The sequence below is a fragment of the Labrus bergylta genome, chromosome 1 (genome assembly GCF_963930695.1).
Source record: "Labrus bergylta chromosome 1, fLabBer1.1, whole genome shotgun sequence".
NCBI lineage: Eukaryota > Metazoa > Chordata > Actinopteri > Labriformes > Labridae > Labrus > Labrus bergylta.
The window spans coordinates 19741679-19764764 of NC_089195.1; the positions used below are offsets into that span (position 1 = coordinate 19741679).

The window sequence follows — 23086 nt, forward strand, 5'->3', positions numbered from 1 at the left end:
AGTGAGAACGTGTTGTATTAGTAGTAACAACAAAGTATTATAATAGATTGATAATTAACATCAGCAACTATAATGAGTATGCAGTTGAAGTTGAGCAGCTCTTAGATTCATATTAACATTTTAAATGATAATAGAATAAGGCTGATATTAATAGGTGTAGCAATTGGAGTTGGGCAGAACAAAAACAAGTAGAACCAGAGAAAATCATATTTTTCCGGTAGTCCTTTAACACTCTCCCGAGCTGTATGATCATTGCAGATTAAGAGTAATTGTAGCTTAATTGACACTTAGAGCACTGCACCCTGATTGTGAATTACAAGTTACATCAAGACAGAAACCTCTTGTCTTTCATCGGAAAAAAACACAGCTTTCCTCAGTATGTTAAAGTTGCTTTAATTCCTTTTTTTAAAACATTTATTCCAGAATGATATCATAACCACAGTTTTGACATGTACATCATTAATATCTTAGTTAATTCATCAGAAAATAAAAACAGCCATAAAAAACATTGTTTGTCTGACACATCTGGACCAAGGTGTATTGGAAGTCCTGTAATACCACATATACACGCAAAAACATGACTTACCCTTAAACTTGAGTGTTGCTGTAATTTAAGACACACTGCATCCGATGGGTTTCATCCCAGAATTCATTGCACAGGATTTAAAATACAACCTCTTAAGTCAGGTGTGCAGACGACACTGGAATAGTCTTATTAAAACATTGCAAGACAGAGTCATTCACCATTAATAAGAGAGGAAAAACGCTGCCCTTGCCTTTATTCTCCTACAAAACAGCTAGCTATTATTTTATCTTTAAAGTTTGATTTTTACAAGACAGAGAAAAATAAAAAAACATGTTGCGATATGAAGTGTTGTAAGAGTTTAAAAACATTATGAAAGGCCATTAATCAGTGACTAGTCCCACAGATCTTAACATTGTTTCCATCGACGTTGCAAAAAAAAACACTGTAAAGTTCTAGACCATAGGTAGCATTGTTACCATAACATGGACATTTTCTTTCTAGTATAATCACACAGGTAAGATTGTCTCGCTAATACGAGAAGTGGTCATTGATTATTAATAGTAACATATTAAAATGCTGTACAGGAATGGGTGGTTGACATGTGTTTGAGAGAATGTGCTAATTTCTACATTCCAGGTTTTTCTGAAACGATGCCTCTACATACTACATCACCCAGAATGCAAACAGATACCAGTGTGATGTCACAGTTGAGTAAGGGGCTTGTAGTTACTACCTCTCTAGAAGTGAATGTAAACAGGTAAAAAGTTGTAAAAGATGTATTTTGGATGAGATCATGTGTGTGTTTTTAACGAAGATGCCTGTACAGCAGGTGTGTTTGTGTGTGTGTGTGTGTGTATTTGTGTGTATTATAATATGCGTGTATGAGAGCATGCGTAACATCTGTGTTGTATTGACTCAGGCTAGATAGGCTGGCCCTTGCTTGCTGCCAGTCAGACACACTGACCACTGTACTTACACACAGTAACACTGAGATAGAGCAATAGCCAATCAGGCTGCAGTGATGTCACACACACACAGGTTCACGGATACAGTTTTTATACACTGTACAGAGAGCTTTATAGCGGGAGGAAAAAAAATCCACCGGCAGTGTCCCAGGCAGTGTGTTTTTACTTCTCCATCGTGCAGAGTCACCTTGAGGAGAAATTGTGCTTGTGGGTTAAAAAAATAAAAAAATAATAGAAACAAATGAAATAGTGGCTTCGGGTCAATCAGAGGCCACCATTTGAAAAAAAAAAAAAAAAACACAGGAAGTAAATAATAAAAACAAAACACTACAGTTTGTCACAGTTTCACATCCCGAATTCCAGCTTATGATAAAACGTAAAAAAAAAAAAACCTCCTCTTACTTGACTTTCCCTGTAACACTTTTATGTAACATTATATACCAGGGACATTAATTTTTTTCTACAGTTTTCTGCACAAATTTTCCATTAAGGATTGATTACGTCTTTTCCTTCATCTGATTACATCCCTGAATGAAAACAAAACATTAAGGTAACAAAAGAAAATCTGCTCTCCTCAGACCTGATCATCTCAATGGACCTCAACTGGCTTATTTAGCACCTTGCAAAATGTGTAGTCGCAATATTTCTAGTGAGTCTTATTCCACTTCTGTCCATCGTTTTCCTGTTTCAAGTGTCTTTTCCGGTTACAGTCTGAGGGAAACATTCCAAGTCAGTATTTTTTTCCCTTTTCTGAGACATTGGAGTAGGAGACGAGGACAGAATCAGGCATCTCACAGTTTTTTAGAGTTTTTTGGCACAGGTTGAGCCTTCTTATGCCCTTTATCTCTCACTTGGTTCCCACAGTCCACTTCAGGATTCCTGGCTCTTGTTGGAAATGTGTTTATCGACTCATGTACTGCATGTGCGCCTAAACAATTATGAAGAAACATGTGGGCAAACTTTTCAAGCTCACAATTCAAGTCTTAGTTCGACCACAAAGTTAGGCTATAGAGAATGTGTATGTGGTGGTAACTTTTTTATCTAAACATGGCTTTCTGATTCACTGGCTTGTTAATTATACAGATGTGTGGTCGCCTGTGTGTGTGTGTGTGTTTGTGTGTGTATAAGAGATACAGCAAAGGTTTCCATGATAAACACACAGCTCACCACATCACCAGTAATGATTCAACAGTCTACTTTTTATGATATCAGAGTAAAGAACATGTTTACTATTTACAGCTCTGTACAGTGTGTGTGTGTGTGTGTGTGTGTGTGTGTGTGTGTGTGTGTGTGTGTGTGTGTGTGTGTGATCTTGTTTGTGTCAGCGTGTGGTGGTCTGAATAGTACAGGGGATTGAGTGGTGGGAGTGACTATCTCCATTTGAGGGCAGTTTGCGGATCCCAGTGGACGAGATGAGCATTGAGGAGAAAAAGAAACTCGAGGCGGAGCCAAGGCGCTCTACCCGCAGTGCATTGTGGGTAGGATGAGGAGAAGAAATTGAATTTCTTCTGTCTTTTTTTTTCTTCTGATAAATGTGGTTGAGAAGTAGAGTTGGACCATCAAAGTGTAGTCCCTTGCTGAGGCGTTAGGTTGATGAGTCCTGTGTGGCATGTTGACAAACTGTGTGTTGCTTGATACTCTCATCTTTGTTGAGTTGGACCTTGTGTATTGGCTTCAAGAACTTGATTTAGGCAGTACTGGGATGAACTGGTGGGACCCTGGTCTCTAGTGGACTGAGGACTGTGGACGGGCAGTGGGGTGAGGTCGGCTGGCAGGGTCCAGTTGGTCGTTGGGTACAGAGCGTCGGTTCTGGTCTGGTCGGTTGGTTGCCAGGTACTTTGCCCTCATACTAGAGGTGTACTGAGGAGAGGAAGGACAGTGAGGAAATAAAAGGTAGGAGAGGGTATAGCGAATGAGTGAAGGAGGGGAAATATGATGGGGAAGAAGACAACGAGGGGGAGATATCAAAGTGGGAGACAATTAGAAGCAGGAAAAATAGTCAACACCATAAAACAAGCATTCTGTATCCAGAAGAATACACAGAGTAATGTTTAAACAGTCTTAATAATCATCGGATCAGAAAGTGAGATAGTGATAGAAATTATAAAAGAGAGCGATAGAGAAAGACATTGATAGAGAGATATAAGGAGATTGATATGTATGACATAGAGAGAGATATATGGAGACAAAGAGAGAGACATATAGAGATACACAGCGGTAGACTCAGCTGGAGAGGGATGGAGAGATAGAGAAAGAGAATTAAAGAAAGACAGATAGGCTAGAGATGAAAGGATGGATAGAGAGAGAGAGAGAGAGAGAGAGAGAGAGATGTGGTGTGAGGTGATGTGAGAAAACACGTACACACAGGTACAGCAGAAAAACTTTGACCAGTCATTTGGACAGCCGGGGGTTTGATTACAACAATCACTCAACAGCTGATTAGGTCTGGATGATGTTATTGTAAATTAGCAGATATGGTCCAAAGTCAGTGGTTTGTAGTTAGTGCTCTAGTTCTGATGTAGTAGGTTAGCCTGGTATGAGTTAGTGGTCGCTCGTGAGCAGCTAGCTAGTTACTGTTGGAGGTCTCTCTCTAGTCCACATCAGTGCAGACCCTGATGACGGCTGAGCACTGCAGCACAGGATGGAAGGCCAGGTCGACACTAACAATGATGAATTGTGGCCATTTTACAGTTCATCAGTGGAGGTGGGAAACATGTGCTCCTGTGACTGTTTAATGGTGAAGGGTGAAGGGGCAACAGAAACAGAGGAGACGTGACACCTTGACAAGAAAATGCAAACAGAGACACATTGTGGGAACAAGGGAGGGAGCAGGAACTTTAGAGGTTTGGGCTCAAGATTACTCAGGGACAGAAGATTTTTCAGCTGCAACCGCAAGGGACGGCCAGGTTACATGGAGCAAGAAATGTATCGCAAAAAGGTGTTAACATGTATTTATTATCATTCTAAATACATCTTTGGAGTTTACGGTATTTAAGTCCCAAATGCATGCAGTTGATACTGCATATAATATATCCACTTCTTCAGGCACAGTAGCACCTTCTCAAAGGTAGATTAATCAACCTGTTTGAGACAAATATAAAAACAAAAATGTGAAATACAGACACCTGCAAGACTGGCAAATGTATGTAAATTGGTATTGAAGAAAAGCTTCCAAGAGGTTTTGCAAATGACGCTTCTGAGCTGTTCCGTGGTTACATGTTCCCCTAAGCTCTACCCAACCAGACTTTTTACATCAGAAATAGAGGACAGCTTTGTGTCTACCATAGCCAAACAATCACACTTATTAGAAGAGGGGTGGCTCTCTTTTGAGGCAAATTCATATAATATGTACAACAGACTTCTTTTCAAGCTTCCAGTTATCCCAGGCTGCCAAAATGACCTTCATAAAGACGACCCGTGATCACAGTCTAGTATGAGCACAAAGTACACTTGCAGTGGTGTAGGGATAAGGGGACTACCTTCCAATATCCACACTAGCATGCTATAAAAGCAAAGGATATAAGATCCAAGCACATTTATCAACACCATGCTTCTTTCATTACATTTTGAGATAATAAAATGTCATCCCTGAGGGTTCTGCGTTTTGAATACCAGATGCATTGTGGGTATTGGAAGGTAGTGGAGGGAGAGTGTGTTCTAGAAAGTGTGCACTTACAGAGGGTGGAGGGGACTCCCTGCCAATCAGGGGGGTGTTCTCACACCGAGGGTTCTGAAAGTTTGCGTTCTGGCTCCTGCATTATAGAATAAGAGGTTACTGCATGTGGTCACCCTGCCACTGGTGCCCAGTTGTAGCTGCTGTAGTTGATCTGTGGTCTGGTTGTGATACGGTCTTAATGCCTCTCTGACAAATGACCTCAGTAATAATTAGAGATCAGAGACTAAAGCTCTGTGGTGCCTTATGGCCTGGGGTCAAACACCTCTGCCTCAGTCCAACATACTTAACATTCCTTCTTAACAATGAACAGAAAAGAAACATTTCCTCACACAATGGGACACAGAGTCAGTAAATAAGTAATACTATCAGTATAGGGATCCTCAGAAAACTGATATTGGACATTACATTTTAAACCTGCATATGAGTTAGTCAGCTGCCGAAAATATAACAAGATTTAAATTATATATTTTTTATTAAGCTACAAATGTCTTTGAAAGGAAAGTTTGAAAGTTAACCAAAGTAAGACGTAATTTCCTTTCATTTTGCCATTTTTAACAATGCGCCTGATCACAATCCCTGGGTTCATATCAATAATAGAGCGGCCTGAAAAAACGCAGGGAGTATTGCAAATTTACAGTATCAATGTAAAGAGATACAGTATGAAAAGTATACTGTAGCAGGTAGCTTCATGTAAACAGCAAACATTGCTCATTTTTCAGTAAAAACTCTGTTTCCGTTTAAAATACATTTGAAAAATTATATTTGTTTTAAAGTCTCCATAAAATCAAAAATACATGTTCCCAACGTATATATTATCTGTCAAATGCATCTCAATAAGGTAATATCTACAAAAAAAAAAAAGCTTCTAAAAAAAGCTATGCCAAAGTGAGGCTAACAATCCAATCAAAGTCGTCCCAACATTACGTCCCGCTTTTTATCTTGTGATTGGTTCTATCCTGTTTCAGTGGGAAATACGTCAAGACACGGCAATTTAACACTCTCTAAGTTCCATTTCATGGGGACTTCAAAGACCAGTTAGTGGGTTTCTATGTTTGATCCATGAACTTTATATGTCTAGTTTATATTACTGCCAAGAAATGTTCTACTGTTAGATATTTAGCTCATTTCCAAAGAGATTGAACATCTGATCATTTTGCTGCTAACAGCAGACTCTTGATAATTAGGTTCCATTAGCACAAATAGGACAATCATTTTCCTTGCTGAATAATGGCTTAACTTGGACTAAGAAGCTAAAATGACTTCAACTTCACTGTTAAGGAGTACCTTACCAAACTGACCAAATCTGACTACAGGGCCAAGGGAGGTAAATCTCTTTTAGACCTGTTGTACCCTTTAGACTATAGACAACGTACTGCCAAGAATGCAGGATTTGTTTATGCCCTTAAAAATAAAAAGTAAGTCCTTGAATTGTCCAAAAAGACAAAAAAAACAACAACTTAAAATGCCACAAGACTTTCAGAATAAAGGCAAGATGTATCTCCTTATTTCTTGCTGAAGAAGTGTATTTACTGGTATTTCTTCAGCAGCACTAGCACATAGTCTATAAGTAGTGCTCAAACAGAAGCAAGCAGTGGCAGACTACAGAGTTATATATGATTGTTTCTTTTGTTTGTACTCATGGCAAACAAGACTGTGGCAAACTGTAACACATAGCAAGCAGGGTGAACATTTGACCTTACGGTATGGCGAGTGCAAACCTAAATCATCTTTAATATGGTTTTGGTCTAGATTGTGGACTGAAACAGGCAGGCAAGCTGATACAGCAAGCAAGATTTTTATCAGCATCAAAGGGACAGCTAGTGAAGGGCTCTGGCTCACTTAGTGAAAATAATGTTGACTGTGTCACAAAGGACATGCAGACTCTAGCGGAATACAGTAAAAAAAAACAACAACTAACTATTCTAACTAACAGTATCACAGGCAGTGGACGTTGCTATACTGCTGATCTGGGTCAAAGGGGCAAGCAGCTACCAATAGCAAGCAGTGTATTGATCCTGCTAGCCTCTAGCTAGCAGGGGATGCTAACTCACATGTATTCAGTGACGGGGGCATTGCTGACAGTGTGGGCTGTAGCGGGCAGGCTAGCTTCACTACCGTAGCTGGAGCCACAGCTGTAGAGACTGGGCATGTGAACACGGTACAGGTTATCGTGCACACCGCCCCGTGAGGCACCCGACTCGTCCTCTCCGTCTTCCTCATCCGTCCTTCAATCGGTCAGGGTTAGGGCAGGGCACGAGAGGGCACGATGAAGGGGGAGGGGGAAAAGGTAGAGGGGAGTGAGATCCAAGAGAGACAAGAGAGTGTAAACAAGTGGCTGAAGAGCAGCTTAGGAGAGGGGAAGGTGCACTCGTACTATATGGAGTCCCCTGATTAAAAAGATTGTGTAAGGCCACACCTTCAGCCTCAAAGCAGCTAAACAGGAAGACAAGGACCATGGGCAGCGTTCATCTACGAAAAAAAACAGGTCCTTCTTTAATTCAGCAGAATCTCTGTTATGTCTACACAGCCTAGAGTGGACCCGTGAAGCTGTATTTAATTGTTGTGTACAGTTACATGTCAAACTGTATAAAGATAGTTTACTCTTGTATATCATCCTAAAGCTCTCCAGTAATGTATGAACATGCAATTATTTTCTTCATGCAGACAGCTTTTATTAACACACAGAATTTGCTCACGTTCGTCCATCTAAATGTCCTTTTCAAATAGTCCAAAGAGAATCAAAAGTCAAAGGTCCATTTTCTTCAAAGTACTTCATGCATTACTGAGCGCTCCATGAAACTCAAAGCAAAAAAATCAGAAAAGAAGGTAGATAACATGGCTTGTTTAAGAACCATTTTCAGGCATAAAATGGTTAAAAAATGTAAAAAAAAAAAAAAAAAAACGGCCAGCAACGTAAGAGAATGAGGCATCAAATAAGATATGTGCTGATTTGGAAGGTGAATCTCTGGCTACAGAAATGTTTTGGCTTTTCAAATGCTTTAATAAACCATAAAATACATTAAATGTGCATATGCAGTTCTTATTGAGTACTTTTAGACTACTTTTGTTTTTCTTTGTTGTTTTTTTTAAGTCTAATCCAGCTGTTCAGTTGCTAACAAAGTCCCAACAAGCTGGCCGTGGTTCTTAGAAGTAAAGAATTGGGCAGGGTGTATGAAGAACACTTTAACAGAGCCCCTATGTTTACAGAGACAAAAGACACAGAGAAGTTATTGTATTGACTGGCCACTAGATGGAGATGTTTCACTCAGGCAACCAAAGAGGAGCGTAGCTGTGCAGCCCATTAGACACAGTCAGACTTATAGCAACCGAACCCCCATGAACATTTACATTGGCTTAATCCAGGGACTTTATTTGTTTACCCATGCTTGGATATACATAAACATCAGTGGTCATGCACACACAACAAATCAGTGTACAAAACGTGTCATTATGGCACCTTTATGGCAGCCTGGTTTCGTAACTCAAATCTTTCCCCCAACGATTAATTAAAAAATAAAATAAAGGGTTGTTTGAACGGGCGCTTGAATAGACCATAGGGCCCTTTAACGTCCGATATTCACCATCATTCGCTGAAGCCCAAAGCATTTTCCAAATCAGGACAGGGAGAGAGGAGGAAGGGACGGAACAGAAGGAAGAAGTGGGGCACACAACAAAAAATAGAAAAAATGGGGTGATACAAAATCTAACACAACACTGGTTCTTCAAGTCCACAGCGGAGAATAGAAAATAAGAGATATGTACAAACATAGAGTCAGCCAGACTGGCAGTGCTGACGGAAAAACAATAAAAGAAACAAAAAAGTTGCTGAGAAAACCGGATGGATGCAAAGATAGGCAGGAAGACTATAGAAGGATACAAAGAGCTCAGGAGGCAAATACATTTAGAGAGTGACATGCATGGGCACAGAGGAGATTCTTGATTGGCTTTCCCGATGTTCTCGGGCCATAGGATGGATTAATTTAACCATCAAGGAAGTGGAATTAGCATCATGTTAGCTGTTAGTGTACAGATTAGCTAATCAGATAAGCGAATGTAACAGCTGTTAAGAGTCTTTCTTGTGTTTGCGAAGGAAGCTGTGTGTGTTTGTGTTTGTGTGTGTGTGTGTGTGTGTGTGTGTGTGTGTGTGTGTGTGTGTGTGTGTGTGTGTGTGCTACCTCTTGCCAGGCCAGGTGTGTGGCACGCTGCACACAATGGAGGAGAACATCAGAGCAGTGACAAAAGAGAAGAGAACCAGGTAGATGACACCTTCCACACCATCATAACAGAGCCCGGTCAGAGCCTGGACGTAGTCCTACACGTCAGGAAATAGCAGAGGAGTGAGTTGTGTAAGAAAGTGTTGGATTTTAGGTTTTTCTTTACCACAACACTCAAAGTGACTCACCATGTGTAGGCTGCGACAGTCCACCAAAGCGGTCAGCTGGTGAAGGCCGACCTCAGTGGAATTGAGCACAGACTGGATTTGCTCAAGACTCCCCTGGGAACACAACGCAACGCTTAAATATGCATGCTCAAATATAGACATCCACCTTCACACACACTTTATAAACACGTGTGTTTCTAACCGCCACTTTCATCTTTCTCTGAAGGATGCAGATCCACTCATCCGTGAAAATAAAGACCTAAAGATCATTGCACACAGGAACAGCACACAAACCTTGGTGTTGGCATAATCACGTGCTGCTGATCTCAGTAGCTCTGCCACATCATCCTGCATCTCTACCAATGCTTTGTGACTCCCTGACAGCCTCTACAGAACATACAGAGACACAAGTGAAACAAACAACACACACACACACACACACACACACACACACACACACACACACACACACACACACACACACACACATACACACACACACACACACCAACACAAGTCCAACTTCTGGTTTTCAATTTAAAGGGTGCTGGGTTAATCTGGTAAATCAGCTGAAACTGAGAAATTAATACAGAGAGCGGTACTTTACCTGCTGGAATGGGTTAATTTGGCCAGAGCTGCACCTCAGATAATACTGCAGGATATCTGAGAATGCACAAAAGAATACTTATCAATATAATGATAATAGATTTAATATAAGCGGATCATTCACTACATGTATAACTTTCTAAGATCATTACTGTTTATAGAGCGGTGTTAAAAAACAGATAATCATGTATGTGTGTTTTGATGTGTGAATGTGTGTAACAGAGGCAACATCTGCGTTCTACTGAGCGGAAACAACTGACAGACAGCAGGAGTCATTAGACAAGCGCAAAGAGGGAAGTGAAGGAGGCAGGAGAGGAACTGGAGCCGCAAGAGAAGTAAAGAGGGATATAAAAGGATGAAGAGAGAGAGAGAAAATCAGATAATGATCCTAAGTGAAAAGCAAAAATGTGCTCTGAATATTTCATTAATTAATTTATTTTTTACATCTGGGAATGACAAGGAGGAAGAGCAAGTGGGGTGGGGGGTGGGGGGGTGTAGTTGCAGGATTGCTGGTGCATTGCAGTCAGCAGAGACAGAGTAAGAGCTTTTGGAAACCAAAGTGTCAGTCTAACCCAATCCCCTTGGATACACACACACATTCATACACACACAAACACACACACACTGGTTTCTTAAAATAGAAGCAACATGTCAGGGTAAAGGCAACTGTCAGTGGGAAAAAGTTTATTAAAGATGCTTGTGCTTGTTTATAAACCCAAAGTTCCATATTACTTGCATTATATTTGTTGTTTTTAATACTCGTGCTTCTAAATTTTCTGCTTGCTCTTGCAAGATTGATGTTTCAAATGAAAAGTGTGTGAAAAATAAACGTTTTATTATTACTAATACTGAGATAATAATCACGTGTGTGTATGCAGGTAGAGTCTGCACTATTTTTATGCTTCAAAGTTCTTAAGGTCTTCTTCACCCCCATCCCCACCCAAAAAATGAAATGAAAATTAAAAAGGCAGCTAGCAGTTCACTTGTCGTTCTTTTCATCCTTTATACCTTGGTTGATGACAGCATTTTCCTTGGTAACCCTGGTGATGTAGGTATCCGGGGAAACACAGAAGTCGCTGGCTGACTGTAAGACGTAAGCACACATGACACATCAAGCTACAGCAACATTTGTGCTGCATACACTCACTCCCTTGCAGCAGTGGGAAAAAAAAAAAGATTACATCATTGCAGAGAGAGAGCCAGAGAGCCTGGCGATGTTGCCATGGTTATACTTACAGCAGCGACAGCCAGTTCCAGGCCCAGAGACCCCCAGCTGATTATCAGAGTCAAAACCCCAAGCAGACACACTCTGAAGGACAAAAAATACACAATTTTAAGTCCACATTCTGCTGAAAATCATGACGTGCAACATGCAGTTCAACAGAGTCCATAGAAGATATGACTCATCCAATAGGAGGATTTTTTAGGGTGTGATGTAGAGTACCTTACCCAATCAGAGTGCCTCTAGAGTTGCGTATCAGGCCGAACAGCACCAGAAGGCAAATAAGGACATCAAACAGCAGCAGGCTAAGATACCCCAACCACCTGTGAAAGGACGCATTTACCACTGTTTTTATACAAATAGAGAATATTTCATGATGGTTTTAATCACCCTGGAAACAAACACTCACCAGTAAGCCAACAACAAGCCTTGCCTTGTTGGGACAGTGCTAAAGAAACCTTTTACATGAAATACAAAGGATGCTTAAAATATACCAAACTCATAATCTCTTTGTAATCACTCATTTATGTTTTTTATTTTTCCAAAAATGGCAGGTAATAATGCAAAAAAGGAAGCTATCAGTTAATTTATTCAACATGATTTTTGTTTCAGTAGTTTTCATGCTTAGTTAAAACGTTATGTTGAGACAAACGTAGGTGATTATGTAAGGGACCATGTACCGTACAGTGAGTGGGATAATGTAGAGCCAGGGTACATGCCTGACCCTTTAAGGGATTACTTCAGCTATAATGACCTGCTCACTTTATATAAGCCTGTTTAATATATATAATGATTTAAAGGTGATCTTACTGCTTCTGCTAGAATATCTCGTTAGATTCTACTTTTATAGATTCTACTTTTCTTTACTTTGTCCAATGCAATAATAATACATTTGCAACCTTCTTAAAATGAGCCCACTTTGTTACAACACATTTAATTTGAAGGTGAAGTGAGACAAGGTCAACAGGAGCTCAAACATGACTGTGACTGTGAATTTTTATCCTTATTAATGTCTTTTATTCCAGCTTTTATGTATTTCATCCCTGGCTTTTCTGCGCTTTCAAAATAAAATTGTGTTCTATTTTAAATTGCACTAGTGCACAAGTACTTTAGATTGGTATGATTAGACTTAGTTCTTCAGAGTCTGTGGTCATAGCTGGGTCCATAGCGGATCTAAATTATTCATAGTAGCGGTATACTAAACAGAATTTGCAGAAAAAGAATGCCATGATTGACCCAATCAGAATTGAGCAGCCAACACCGCAATGTAATAAATGTTAAGTTGAAGCCACTAGTAGGTCCCAGATCATCATACTATACATATTATACAAGACCTTCTGTAGATGAATATGCAAGATACAGTAAAAAAATCAAATACATTTATGTAGAATAAAGTTACATTATTTTGTAAAGCTTCTTTGTTAAACTTGGCTTTCCTTGTTTAGACTTGAGAGCTGTTTCTGTTCTTTCTGTTGACATGTTAACTGTTCTCATAGCAATGTATAACGTTGAAGGCCATTTGAAACTGGATTCTATTTCTCCTACACTTATTTGGCCAATAAGGCTTATTTTAAATATCTAGTTGATCCGCTTTGTTTCAGATTCTGTATAGATACTCACCTGTAAAAATCAAAAGCCTCCGTCTTGCGAGCCAGGTCCTCCAGTGAGATGTCAGTATTGGACCAGAAGGGGATATCCCTCATCAGCTTCACCAGCTCGTCCAGCTGTCCCTGCAGCTTTTGGACTATAGAAACATAATCTGTCTGCTCCTGGAAGGCTGTTTCTAACTCGACCAGGTTCTCCTCCACTGTCTGGTTTAAGGCTAGGGCGCTGTCTGTCACCTGACATTCACAGGAGAGCAAAAAGTTAACAAACAATAAAAATGCCGTTTGACATATTTTCTTATTTTTTTCTTTAAGGCAAGTAACCCACCAGTTTCTCCACCCCAGATACTGTGCGGTTGGCATGACGGAGGGAGTACGCCAAACGATTGGCTCCATCACTTGACTCCCCGTTTCCATAGAATCCCACAGCAATACCAGCACTGGGTGGAAGAAAACATGAAGGGCCAAATGTTAACACATTGATTCACCCAACAATCAAATTACATCAAGTTAATTGAACATGGATGAATTTCCATGTTCAACAGAAAGAGAAAATAAAACAACTGAAGAAACTCTGGAACAGCCTGCCAGAGGAGACCAGACTTGCAGAGTCAGTCCCTCATTTTATTTCTCTACTCAATGTATTCTTTTATAAAAAAGCTTTTAGTCTGTGACTTTATATATCTTTCATATTTAATTCTATGTGTCTGAATGCTTTTATTAGTTCTTTCTTTTTATTGCCTGCTGTGGAGCACTTTAACTGTATTGAAAAGTTATTGAAAAAAGTTAAGTTATTTACGCAGTTACACTGTTAACCAGCAACAGGCAGCACTGAGCACTTTGTTCTTTGCATTGGTGTCACCATGGGGCCTCAGGCAAGCACAGGACAACCAGGAGTGATTCACACACACAAACACACACACACACACACACACACACACACACATTCACACACAGGCAGAGGCTACACAATAATTGGGTCACCAGACTGCACATAATATGATCCTTATGCAGCTCTGCTTCCACATTCACACACAACTCATGCCATAATATCTCAGGTTCATGGCCCCTTCACCCTTTTGTCAAAACAACAACTAATACCAAACTCTTCCAAATCTAACACAGCCACTCATTTGACAAAATCTCATCTGCACCCCTTACTTGGTTGCATCCCTCCCTCCCCCCCATCTATGCTTTTATTTTCTTACTCACTCTGTAAAGCTATAGTATCCCCCTCCTCCCTCTCTTTGTACTGTGTGTGTGTGTGTGTGTGTATGTGTGTGTGTGTGTGTGTGTGTGTGTGTGTGTGTGTGTGTGTGTGTGTGTGTGTGTGTGTGTGTGTGTGTGTGTGTATGACTGCACTCTTTGTATTGATGATGGCTCCGCCTGCACAGTAGACGCAGCAGACGGGTTTGTAGAGGGAAATTTATGGCCATTGTTAGGGCAATTCATTCTAGCCCATTAGATCTTGAGTACCCCTGTGTTACAGTGGATTTACACACACACAGTTCATTGTGTGGATGTGTGTGAGTGTGTCAGAGAGCTCTAAAGTGGACTTTATGTGCACATTTGTCTTGAAATAATAAATACAAAGAGGAACGACTTTGATAAGAGGAGCAGAATAAAGATGAACACACACACACACATGGAGGTTGCCCTTGGTAGATTCTGCTTTTATCTCTCCATTTTCCTGCCCATCCTTTCCTCTTAACATGTCCCTCCATCCTCCATGTCATCTCAGGGTTTCCAGTGAATCATCTCGCTCCTTTCCTGTTTACTCATCCTCTTACTCTCGCCCTCCACCCATTACTTCTCCCATACCTTTCTCCCTCCAATTCCCTTCATCACTATAATTTTCTCCATTTGTTTATTCCTGCTGGTTTAACACTTGCTGATACAATCATTATTTCGGTACACGCACAAAAGGCTATAAGGAGAAAGTTTAGAAGTCTAAAAATACTCTGACACAGGAAAACAAATATGAAATTGTTAAGCTTCGACTGCTGCTTCAATCCGTTTTCAGCGCTGGGCGACAGTGGCCTAGAGGTTAATCCGTGCACCCTATGTGTGAAGCAGGCGGCCCGGGTTTGAATCTGACCTGTGGCTCCTTTTTCACAAGTCATTAACCACTCTCTCTTTCCCTACTTTCCTATTCAATTATCTATTGTATTATTCAATGACTATCCATTCACTCCAGTGCCATCTATCTAATCAGGAGATAGAGCTGGTAGTCCACTAATCAGAACAATAGATCCCTGGCTTATCCAGTCTACATGTTGAATTTTCCACTGGCAAGAAACTGTATCTCAAAGTGTGTAAGAATGTGAATGAGAAATATAATAATGTAAATCCACATCTTTACAATCAGTGTATGAATAAGGTGAATGGTAGTGCAAAGGTTTTGGTCTGCTGAAACTCTTATAGAGCACTTCAGAATCACCCGGTTAAACCTTTCTGTACTCGTGACATGTCCTACCTGCACCCCCAGGGATCGTGAGTGTGGCAATTAAGGATTAAAAAAAAAAAGAACTAAATGTTAGCAGTTAATTTGAGTTGATCACTACCTGCAGCAGAACAAGTCCTTTTTGCAACAGCATCCGATTGCCTCATGTGAACTCACATCAAATTTAATCAAATCAATGTGTCACAAAGAGTTTAAATACATTTGTTCAAATCAGTTATTCGGGTCTTGATTGATATAGCCCCAATTATTTATATTAGGAAATTATTTTGAATTTTTATGTTTTGTTTTAATGTAAAATTGCACAGGTCTACTCTGAAAAGTATATGCATATGGTAAATGTCCTTTAACCTAAACAGACTAAACTCAATTAAAGGCTAAAGCTATAACAATGATTTGGTTGTTCTTGATAATTTACTTATGTATTAATGGAACATCAAACATTTTTGGTGAATTACATTTTGTATGGTCTATATTTGTATGGACTTCACAACCACATTCACAACCACAGCTTCTTCTATTCCTTACACTCTGCACCTGCACACAAATGGAGGATGTCCACATGTGGTCGGTGTTGTGCCAAAAATAAGAAATGACGTCATATCTGATTGTGAACAAAGAATCACACCAGCACGCCTGCACTCGCATTTACACAAACACAGGCACACAAACACACACACACACACATACACACCCTCAGATTCATATCAAATATTCAGTAAGAAATATTATAGCTAATCATAAAATATTAAAACCGTCAAAAACACTCTTCAGTTCTGAGTCACGCGCACACACACACAGCTCCCCCTGACTGTATAATTTATTTCTCGTCTCTGCATCAAATCTGCTTCTGTCTCCATGGCAACCTTTCTAGGCCAGGGAGAAGGACAGAGAGAAATGATAAATAACAGAGGGGAACTCACAAAGATGGAGAAAGGGGGAGAGGAGAAGAAAGCATGAAGAGATGGGAGGCAGAAACGTGTATTTTTTTGTATGTTAATGTGTTTGTGTTTGTGTTCCAAAGGGAGCAGAGTCCATGTTGCCTCGGTATCACTATCCTGCTGCTGGGTCATTTGGGTGAAAGAGCTCAGCTTGTACTGTAGCCCTCAGTCATGTTAACACAAACAGAAGCTGTCCTGCTTTAACCCAACTGAGTGAAGTGAATATAGATAGATTTAAAGTGTGAAGTGAAAACCTTGAGTCGGCAAAATGATGACATTGCCGTGAGAAAAGCAATAGAGAAAAGCCTTGTAGTTGTGTCCCTGTTTACTGAACCAAAAATATACACAACAACACTTACTTTTTCAGATTGTCAGGAGGATCATTTATTCCTGACATTTCTTCAAAGATTGCAGAATTAACTGGGCTTCAAATAAGGGATTTGCACTTTTTTTGGCACAATTTTGTTTTTCTTTTTAGTTTGAATTTTTGTCTGTTATAAATTACAATCAACCTATATCAGCTTATTGCTGATAATATGAAAGAGAGAAGGGCGACATGAAACAAAGGCAGTTAGGCTCAGAGTGAACACTAGAATAAGCAAAAGTAAGTATGATGACATCAGGGCTTTTTCCATCAGCCATTAAGGCATTTTTACCTCACTGTTGAAGTGTGACTCTGGAATTTGAAAGGCTAAGTTCAGATCCAACACAAAAAAAACGCACAAAAGTAATGGTATAGGTTGACAAGGAAGTCCTTCAAAATGACAGTTTTTGTCAGTGGTTTCAGGTTGCTTTGAGGAAGGTAGGTACTATCAGCAGCTATGTCCGATACAGACATCACTTGGCTTAGATGACTTTCTGGACCTGGTAAAGCTGCGAAAAACAATGACGCCAATAACAATACAGCTTAACGTTAAGTCGCAAATTGTTATGAATAATATCTGCAGGGATGTTCCCTCAGCTTCTCGCGCTGTCCATCTCTCTTTTTTCTTTAATTAGCTTCATCCACCACTGTCCTCTTCTGTCTCTTACCCTCAGCCTTTATATCAAACAGTATAGAGACAGGCTAACTGACTGCAGCCTGCTGCCAAACTTACGTAGAGCTATAAGCAGGTGACAGGGCAATCTGTGGAAATGGGAGAGACGCTATTCTTAACTTTGAGAGTACTATTTTAAGCTGGTTCATATATTCATATATCCATATTGTTACATAAATAAAGCGGTTGAACACCTTTATCGCACATTAATTTAGTGTATTGAGATGTTACTCTGGTGGGGATAACCTCTCACCTGCAGACGAGCGTGGCAATGATAACACACCAGGCGGTGCAGCAGCAGTCGGCACTGGGCTGCTGGGAGTGCGAATGGGAATGCGAAGAGTCTTCACTCTTGCGTCGCCGGCAGCAAAGCCAGAAAGAGTAGAAGAGGAGGAAGAGGAGGTCCAATCCCAGACACAGCACAGCCACAGCACCCAGCAGCAAAATGGACTGAGGACAAGAGGGATAGAGAAATACATAAACAAGTTAGTGGCAGCTAGACATGTATGCTTTCAATCTAATTTATCTTACACTTTCACTTTTGGCTTCATCATTCAGTAAACAAATATGAGAGAGGTGGCCTTATCCTAGGGAAGGGGACAATTTAGGAAGCAGGATAGATAAACAGGAAGTGAATTAGCTGATATGAGCAGAAACCAGATACACAGACAGACCACATGATGTGGTTTTTCCTGCGTAGACAGAAACTTACTGATACACAAACTGTGTTCTTCTCTCCAGCTATTTGAGGCCAGAGAATAGTAGCTGTTATATTGGTGTCTGATGGATACCATGAAAAACACATTTGCACACCATCAAACACGCACACCTCCATGGAGTGAGCGGAAGCAATGTATTTGGGGAGCAGTGTGCGTTAGAGACCCACCACACAGATCACACACCCTCTTAAAGCTTTGAAGTGTAAAAGAAGGGAAGGAGGGGTGGAGGCAGACAAATGGAGGGAGGAGGTGAGGATACATTTAGAACAAAAAAAGGGGCTGGAGAGACAAAAAAGGAAGAAAATGTAAAAGAAGATGAGTGGAGTGAACGCTGAAGTGGGGGAATGGAAGAGAAATGACAGAGATGAGGCGGGCTGTTTCAGCAAATGCCAAGAACAGATTAAATCTGTTTTAAGACGCACAGACACTGCAATGTTAGTTTTTCCTCCCCCCTGTGGAATTGTCTGGAAACGTCATTGTACTGCAGGACCCTGGAGAGACAAAGGCATGTTTCTGGATCACCAATATCTCCACCTGCTAGACTACTTACAATAGACAAAGGAATACTACAGTTCTTCTGCACAGGCAGAAACAGCACCAGTGGGATTCTGGGGACTCCTCCGTGGATGATAACAAAATTTGGCTCCACCTCTAGGATCATCACAGACTTCTTGGCTTCCCAGGCCTTCAAAGAGCTAGTCTTTTGTGCTGACCTAAATTTTTCCTTGCTGCCAGCCAGCATTTTCCTCACCCTGCAGCAATCTGTGCACCTCCACTGTAAATATGCATGTGAATTCTAAGCGTGCATGTGGGCCAAAACTGACATCATATTTAAAAATGCATTACATTTGATGGTTTTTGGTTTCTTAAAATATATCAGAATGTGCAGTAGGTCCTATTTTAGACCCCTCAGTCTCAGCTGGGGAATCAATGTTCTTCTATTGTCTAAGGTCAAGGGGTACAACCCTGAAGATATGAAGTGCAAGGATTTAAATTCACTTTGAATATTTATACTGCCCAGGTAGAAATGACACTCTTCAGTATGACAAAGCGACTTTTTCTCTGTGCTGGTAAAACTTAGGTTTAAACTTGCACAACAATCAGACCTAAATGACCACATTTCTGTGTTTCTTCCATTACCACAGTTTCACAGGAGGAAGCAGTTGGTAAATCAGTGCTGAGGGAGAGGAATTCAGTTGATTGCTTTTTCCCAGCTTTTCTCCAACAGGCTAAAGACGAAGAGCAGAAGCAAGAGGATCCTGAAGGGAGAGGAGGGGGAGATAAGCTCTGTAGATGGCCTGGCATTATTCTGTGTTATTATCTGTGGACTTACTGCTAGAGACGTCGTGCTATGGTTCAGGAGGACTGGGCCTTGCTAATGCATTGTTTGATCTTTTGTGCCCTAATTCTTTAAGCTTTGTTTTATGAAAGTGAAACCTCCCGCTATAGAAAGAAAGGTTTTCATGACACCCTCTCATCACATATGATGCTTTCATGCTATTAGAATGCAATTTGGATGACCCAGATTATACAGTGATATGCAGAGAGGTGAAATGATGAAGTGTATCTTTTTGATTATGAAGTAATCTTTTCCTTTAGATACCAAGCTTTTATTTATTATATTTAATATTCATCTCTGTACATGTATGTTTTTTATAACTGTTGGTTGAATACATTAAGCCAAATAACCTTTGACTTGTAGCATGAAGGCATTAAAAATATAACAATTATTTTTTATTCTAGCATTTTATGTTAAAAAAACCCATAACCTGATAATAATAACCAATAGTTACGTTAACTGTTGAAGTCGTATAAACCAGTTGTAGTCCATTACTTTAACAATTATTATGTATTGTGAATAAATGCTTATCATAATTTAGTAGAACGTTATGCCAATGGCAGCTAGTCACTTTGCAATTTACATCCATCAGTGTTTCACATTGGATGAGAGTGTAGCTGTGGACTGGATGAGAGATATTTGTTTATATTTAAAATATCTGAAGGAATAAGTTAAGCTTAAATCTAAAAAGTGCTACTAGTAGGCCTGTATTGAAGAGAGGAGGCTGCACCACAATCACTCACAGGAGGAAAAAACACTCGCAAAGAACGAACAAAGGCAAAAAAAAAAAAGTTACATCGGAGGGTAAAGCTAGAGAGATTGACCACTATTTGGATGCAGATAGTCTTGTTAACTAGGACTGAAGTATTTAGGTCATTAGATCACATTGACCTTGACTTTTGACCAACTATAAATCAGTTCATCCTCCAGTTCAAGTGAAAAAGCCCAATTTGAAGCAATTCCTTCAGAGCGTTCCTGACATATCATGTTCACAAGAATGGGACTGACCAACAGATGGAATCAAAAACATATTATTATATTATATACATGTTAATATACATAAAGTACTGGGAAGACTTTTTATTTTGCTTTACCCTGCATCTTTTTTAACTAAAACAAAGAAGAGGAGATTTGTTATTTTTACTGTACAAATGATTTTAACCATTGGTAGACACTAAAAACTATAGATATATACATATAAAACAAAAAGCAACTGATCCAGGACTGTCGATGGCCGCTAGATTAGCTGTTGGCTGTAGGCTGACAAACCATGAGTGCAGATTACGTGTGGATCAATTAGCTACTAATAAGCATGGTGAGTTTGGCTGTGGAGTTGTTTGTGTGTGTGTGCGTGTGTGTGTGTGTGTGTGTGTGTGTGTGTGTGTGTGTGTGTGTGTGTGTGTGTGTGTGTGTGTGTGTGTGTGTGTGTGTGTGTGTGTGTGTGTGTGTGTGTGTGTGCTTAGTAGTAAGTGAGTTTGTGTGTGCACATCTACACTACTGGAGATCAGCTTGCAGGCTTGGAGGAGGGGCTAAACGTTAAACACCCAGGCACAGTGATCTACTTTCAATCTGTCCATTTAAGTGTGTGTATGTGCGCGTCTGTGAATTCGTGTGCATGTGTTTGAGCTGACAGGATCAATCACTTCCACTTCAGCGGGTTGTCCTTGCACTCTCCCTGCTCGTGTGTTACTAGTCCGGCCTTGCCCACAATGATCTGAACTTATTTCCCGAGGTGCTGACTGACCTGAAGTTCATTCTACTGGTATTTATCTGTATCACAGGGTCAAAGAACAACCAAAACATAAATAACAAAAATGCCTTTTTAGACAAGGGATGGCATGTAGTCGTTTTGGACAACAGTAATTGCTCAACTGCTCAAAAGAAAAAGTTAAACTAAACAGCTAGAAAAACTTTGATCATTCTCAATCAGGCATTACTTTATCCAACTTGACAGGCTTTTATTTTACAGAATTTATTTCACAAAGAACACATATGATAGTGCCAGTTGAGAATCACTAATCTAAATGTTGCCCCTTTTTTTTTAAATGGAAAGGGTAAATAACTACCTTTTCTTTGTGTGAATGTGTGCAGTTATAAAACTTCGGGCCACCCCTGCAGAAGTCCGTGGCCTGGATCAGCCACCTGAGTCAAAAAAGTCTGGCTACCCCACTGATGCTCACCAACGTTAAAATCAAGTTTATCACAACACTACTTACTACTTTAAAGAGAAACTGTTTATCAATTACAAGTACATACAGCTGAAACAAATAACTGGCAACTTCTCACTTATCCCTGCTGACTAAGCATAAACCCTTTTGACTGAAGATATTATTCTATGAAGCTTTATGAAAAGAAAAGTCAGGAAACAAGTTACCACCATGGTGAACAGCACAAGAGTGCATCTTATCCACAAGAGAAGTTCAGATGATTGCACATCACATTCCAAAAAGCCAATTTTAACAGAATTAACATGTTTACAGCCTGGTACAGAAAAAGGATACAGGTCTGATTATTTATTGTCCTCACTGGCACACACTGTACGGAGGGTGACTTTTTTATAATGCATCCGTTTGATTTTACAAACGATACGTGTTAGTTAGGCGCGTAGCTGACCTGATTGACAGGTGGGCCTGATGTAACGGTTTGTCAGGAGGCCTTAAACTCGCCTCAGCTCCAGCTTTTAGCCAGTCATGAGGTTGTCTGAAAGTTAGGCTGAGACAGAATTTCCAGCAAGGCGGCTGCCGCCGATAAACCTTCAGAGCCCCCTGCTGTAACAGATGGGTGATGTCACTCTGGCTTCGTCCAATATTTACATTGTATGGAATTCACACAGTACTCACAGCGAGTGATGAGGAGAGGCTGTGCGGTATGAGGAAGCACCACCGTTCACTGTAATTCATAACTGTCGTCAAGCATCGTTTTACATGTGTCGCCTACTCAAATAGAAACACTTTTGGAATTTGGCCCAGTTTGCAGCAACAGAACTGTAGCAGGCTGTGACTTAAGTGAAGCTTCTGATTGTTACACACATAGCCACCAGCTAAGACCTGCATGATGCAGACGGGGTGTGAGTGAACGGACAAAAGATGAATCAGTTGTAACAAAAGTTAATGTACACAATGAAATATCAATGCTTTACATCCCCTTACAGTTTTAGTGTCAAATTCCACTAAACAATACAAATATACTATATATTTTAAAATACTGAAATGTCTTCTACAGCTGGTCTTCATGGCACTACTTAACTGCTGCCTTCTTTTCATTGTGACTATACACCATACAATCGGAATGTGTATTAATGGAAAAGTTGTTTTCTTTCAAAGCAAAATAAAGACATAGTTTTGGAAATAAAATAAAAAAGCTTTTTATTCTTAACCCCTTGCTGTTTCTGTACAATTTGCCTAAAACTCAAAAGAATGGAATAAATTAACACGGCAACAACCCAGGCCGTCAGAACTGAACCAAACTGAAAACCGTGACCAGAAAACCAAGGTTTTTATTTAACCAAGGGCTGACTGTATTGTTGCATTCCTAGTCATGGACAACGCCACAAACAGGGTTTTATCAAACCAGTAACTCCTTTTTGTGACTACTGGAGTACGCATTTAA

General features: G+C 40.1%; 1 protein-coding gene across 2 annotated transcripts in view; it reads right to left on the bottom strand.

Annotated features, from left to right (window-relative positions):
- Positions 1-377: 377 nt before the first annotated feature.
- Positions 378-23086, bottom strand: part of ttyh3b (tweety family member 3b) — a 28586-nt gene continuing 5877 nt past the window's right edge. For both annotated transcript variants that reach the window (XM_020643377.3, XM_020643378.3), the window contains exons 3-15: positions 17673-17869; positions 13309-13420; positions 12997-13217; positions 11604-11699; positions 11391-11463; positions 11163-11238; positions 10156-10211; positions 9843-9935; positions 9570-9662; positions 9343-9479; positions 7219-7392; positions 5168-5243; positions 378-3351 (exon numbers count right to left, since the gene is read on the bottom strand). In XM_020643377.3, the coding sequence (XP_020499033.1) occupies positions 3217-3351; positions 5168-5243; positions 7219-7392; positions 9343-9479; positions 9570-9662; positions 9843-9935; positions 10156-10211; positions 11163-11238; positions 11391-11463; positions 11604-11699; positions 12997-13217; positions 13309-13420; positions 17673-17869 (1539 nt within the window). In that variant the 3' untranslated portion in view covers positions 378-3216. The remainder of the gene's footprint in view (positions 3352-5167; positions 5244-7218; positions 7393-9342; positions 9480-9569; positions 9663-9842; positions 9936-10155; positions 10212-11162; positions 11239-11390; positions 11464-11603; positions 11700-12996; positions 13218-13308; positions 13421-17672; positions 17870-23086) is intronic.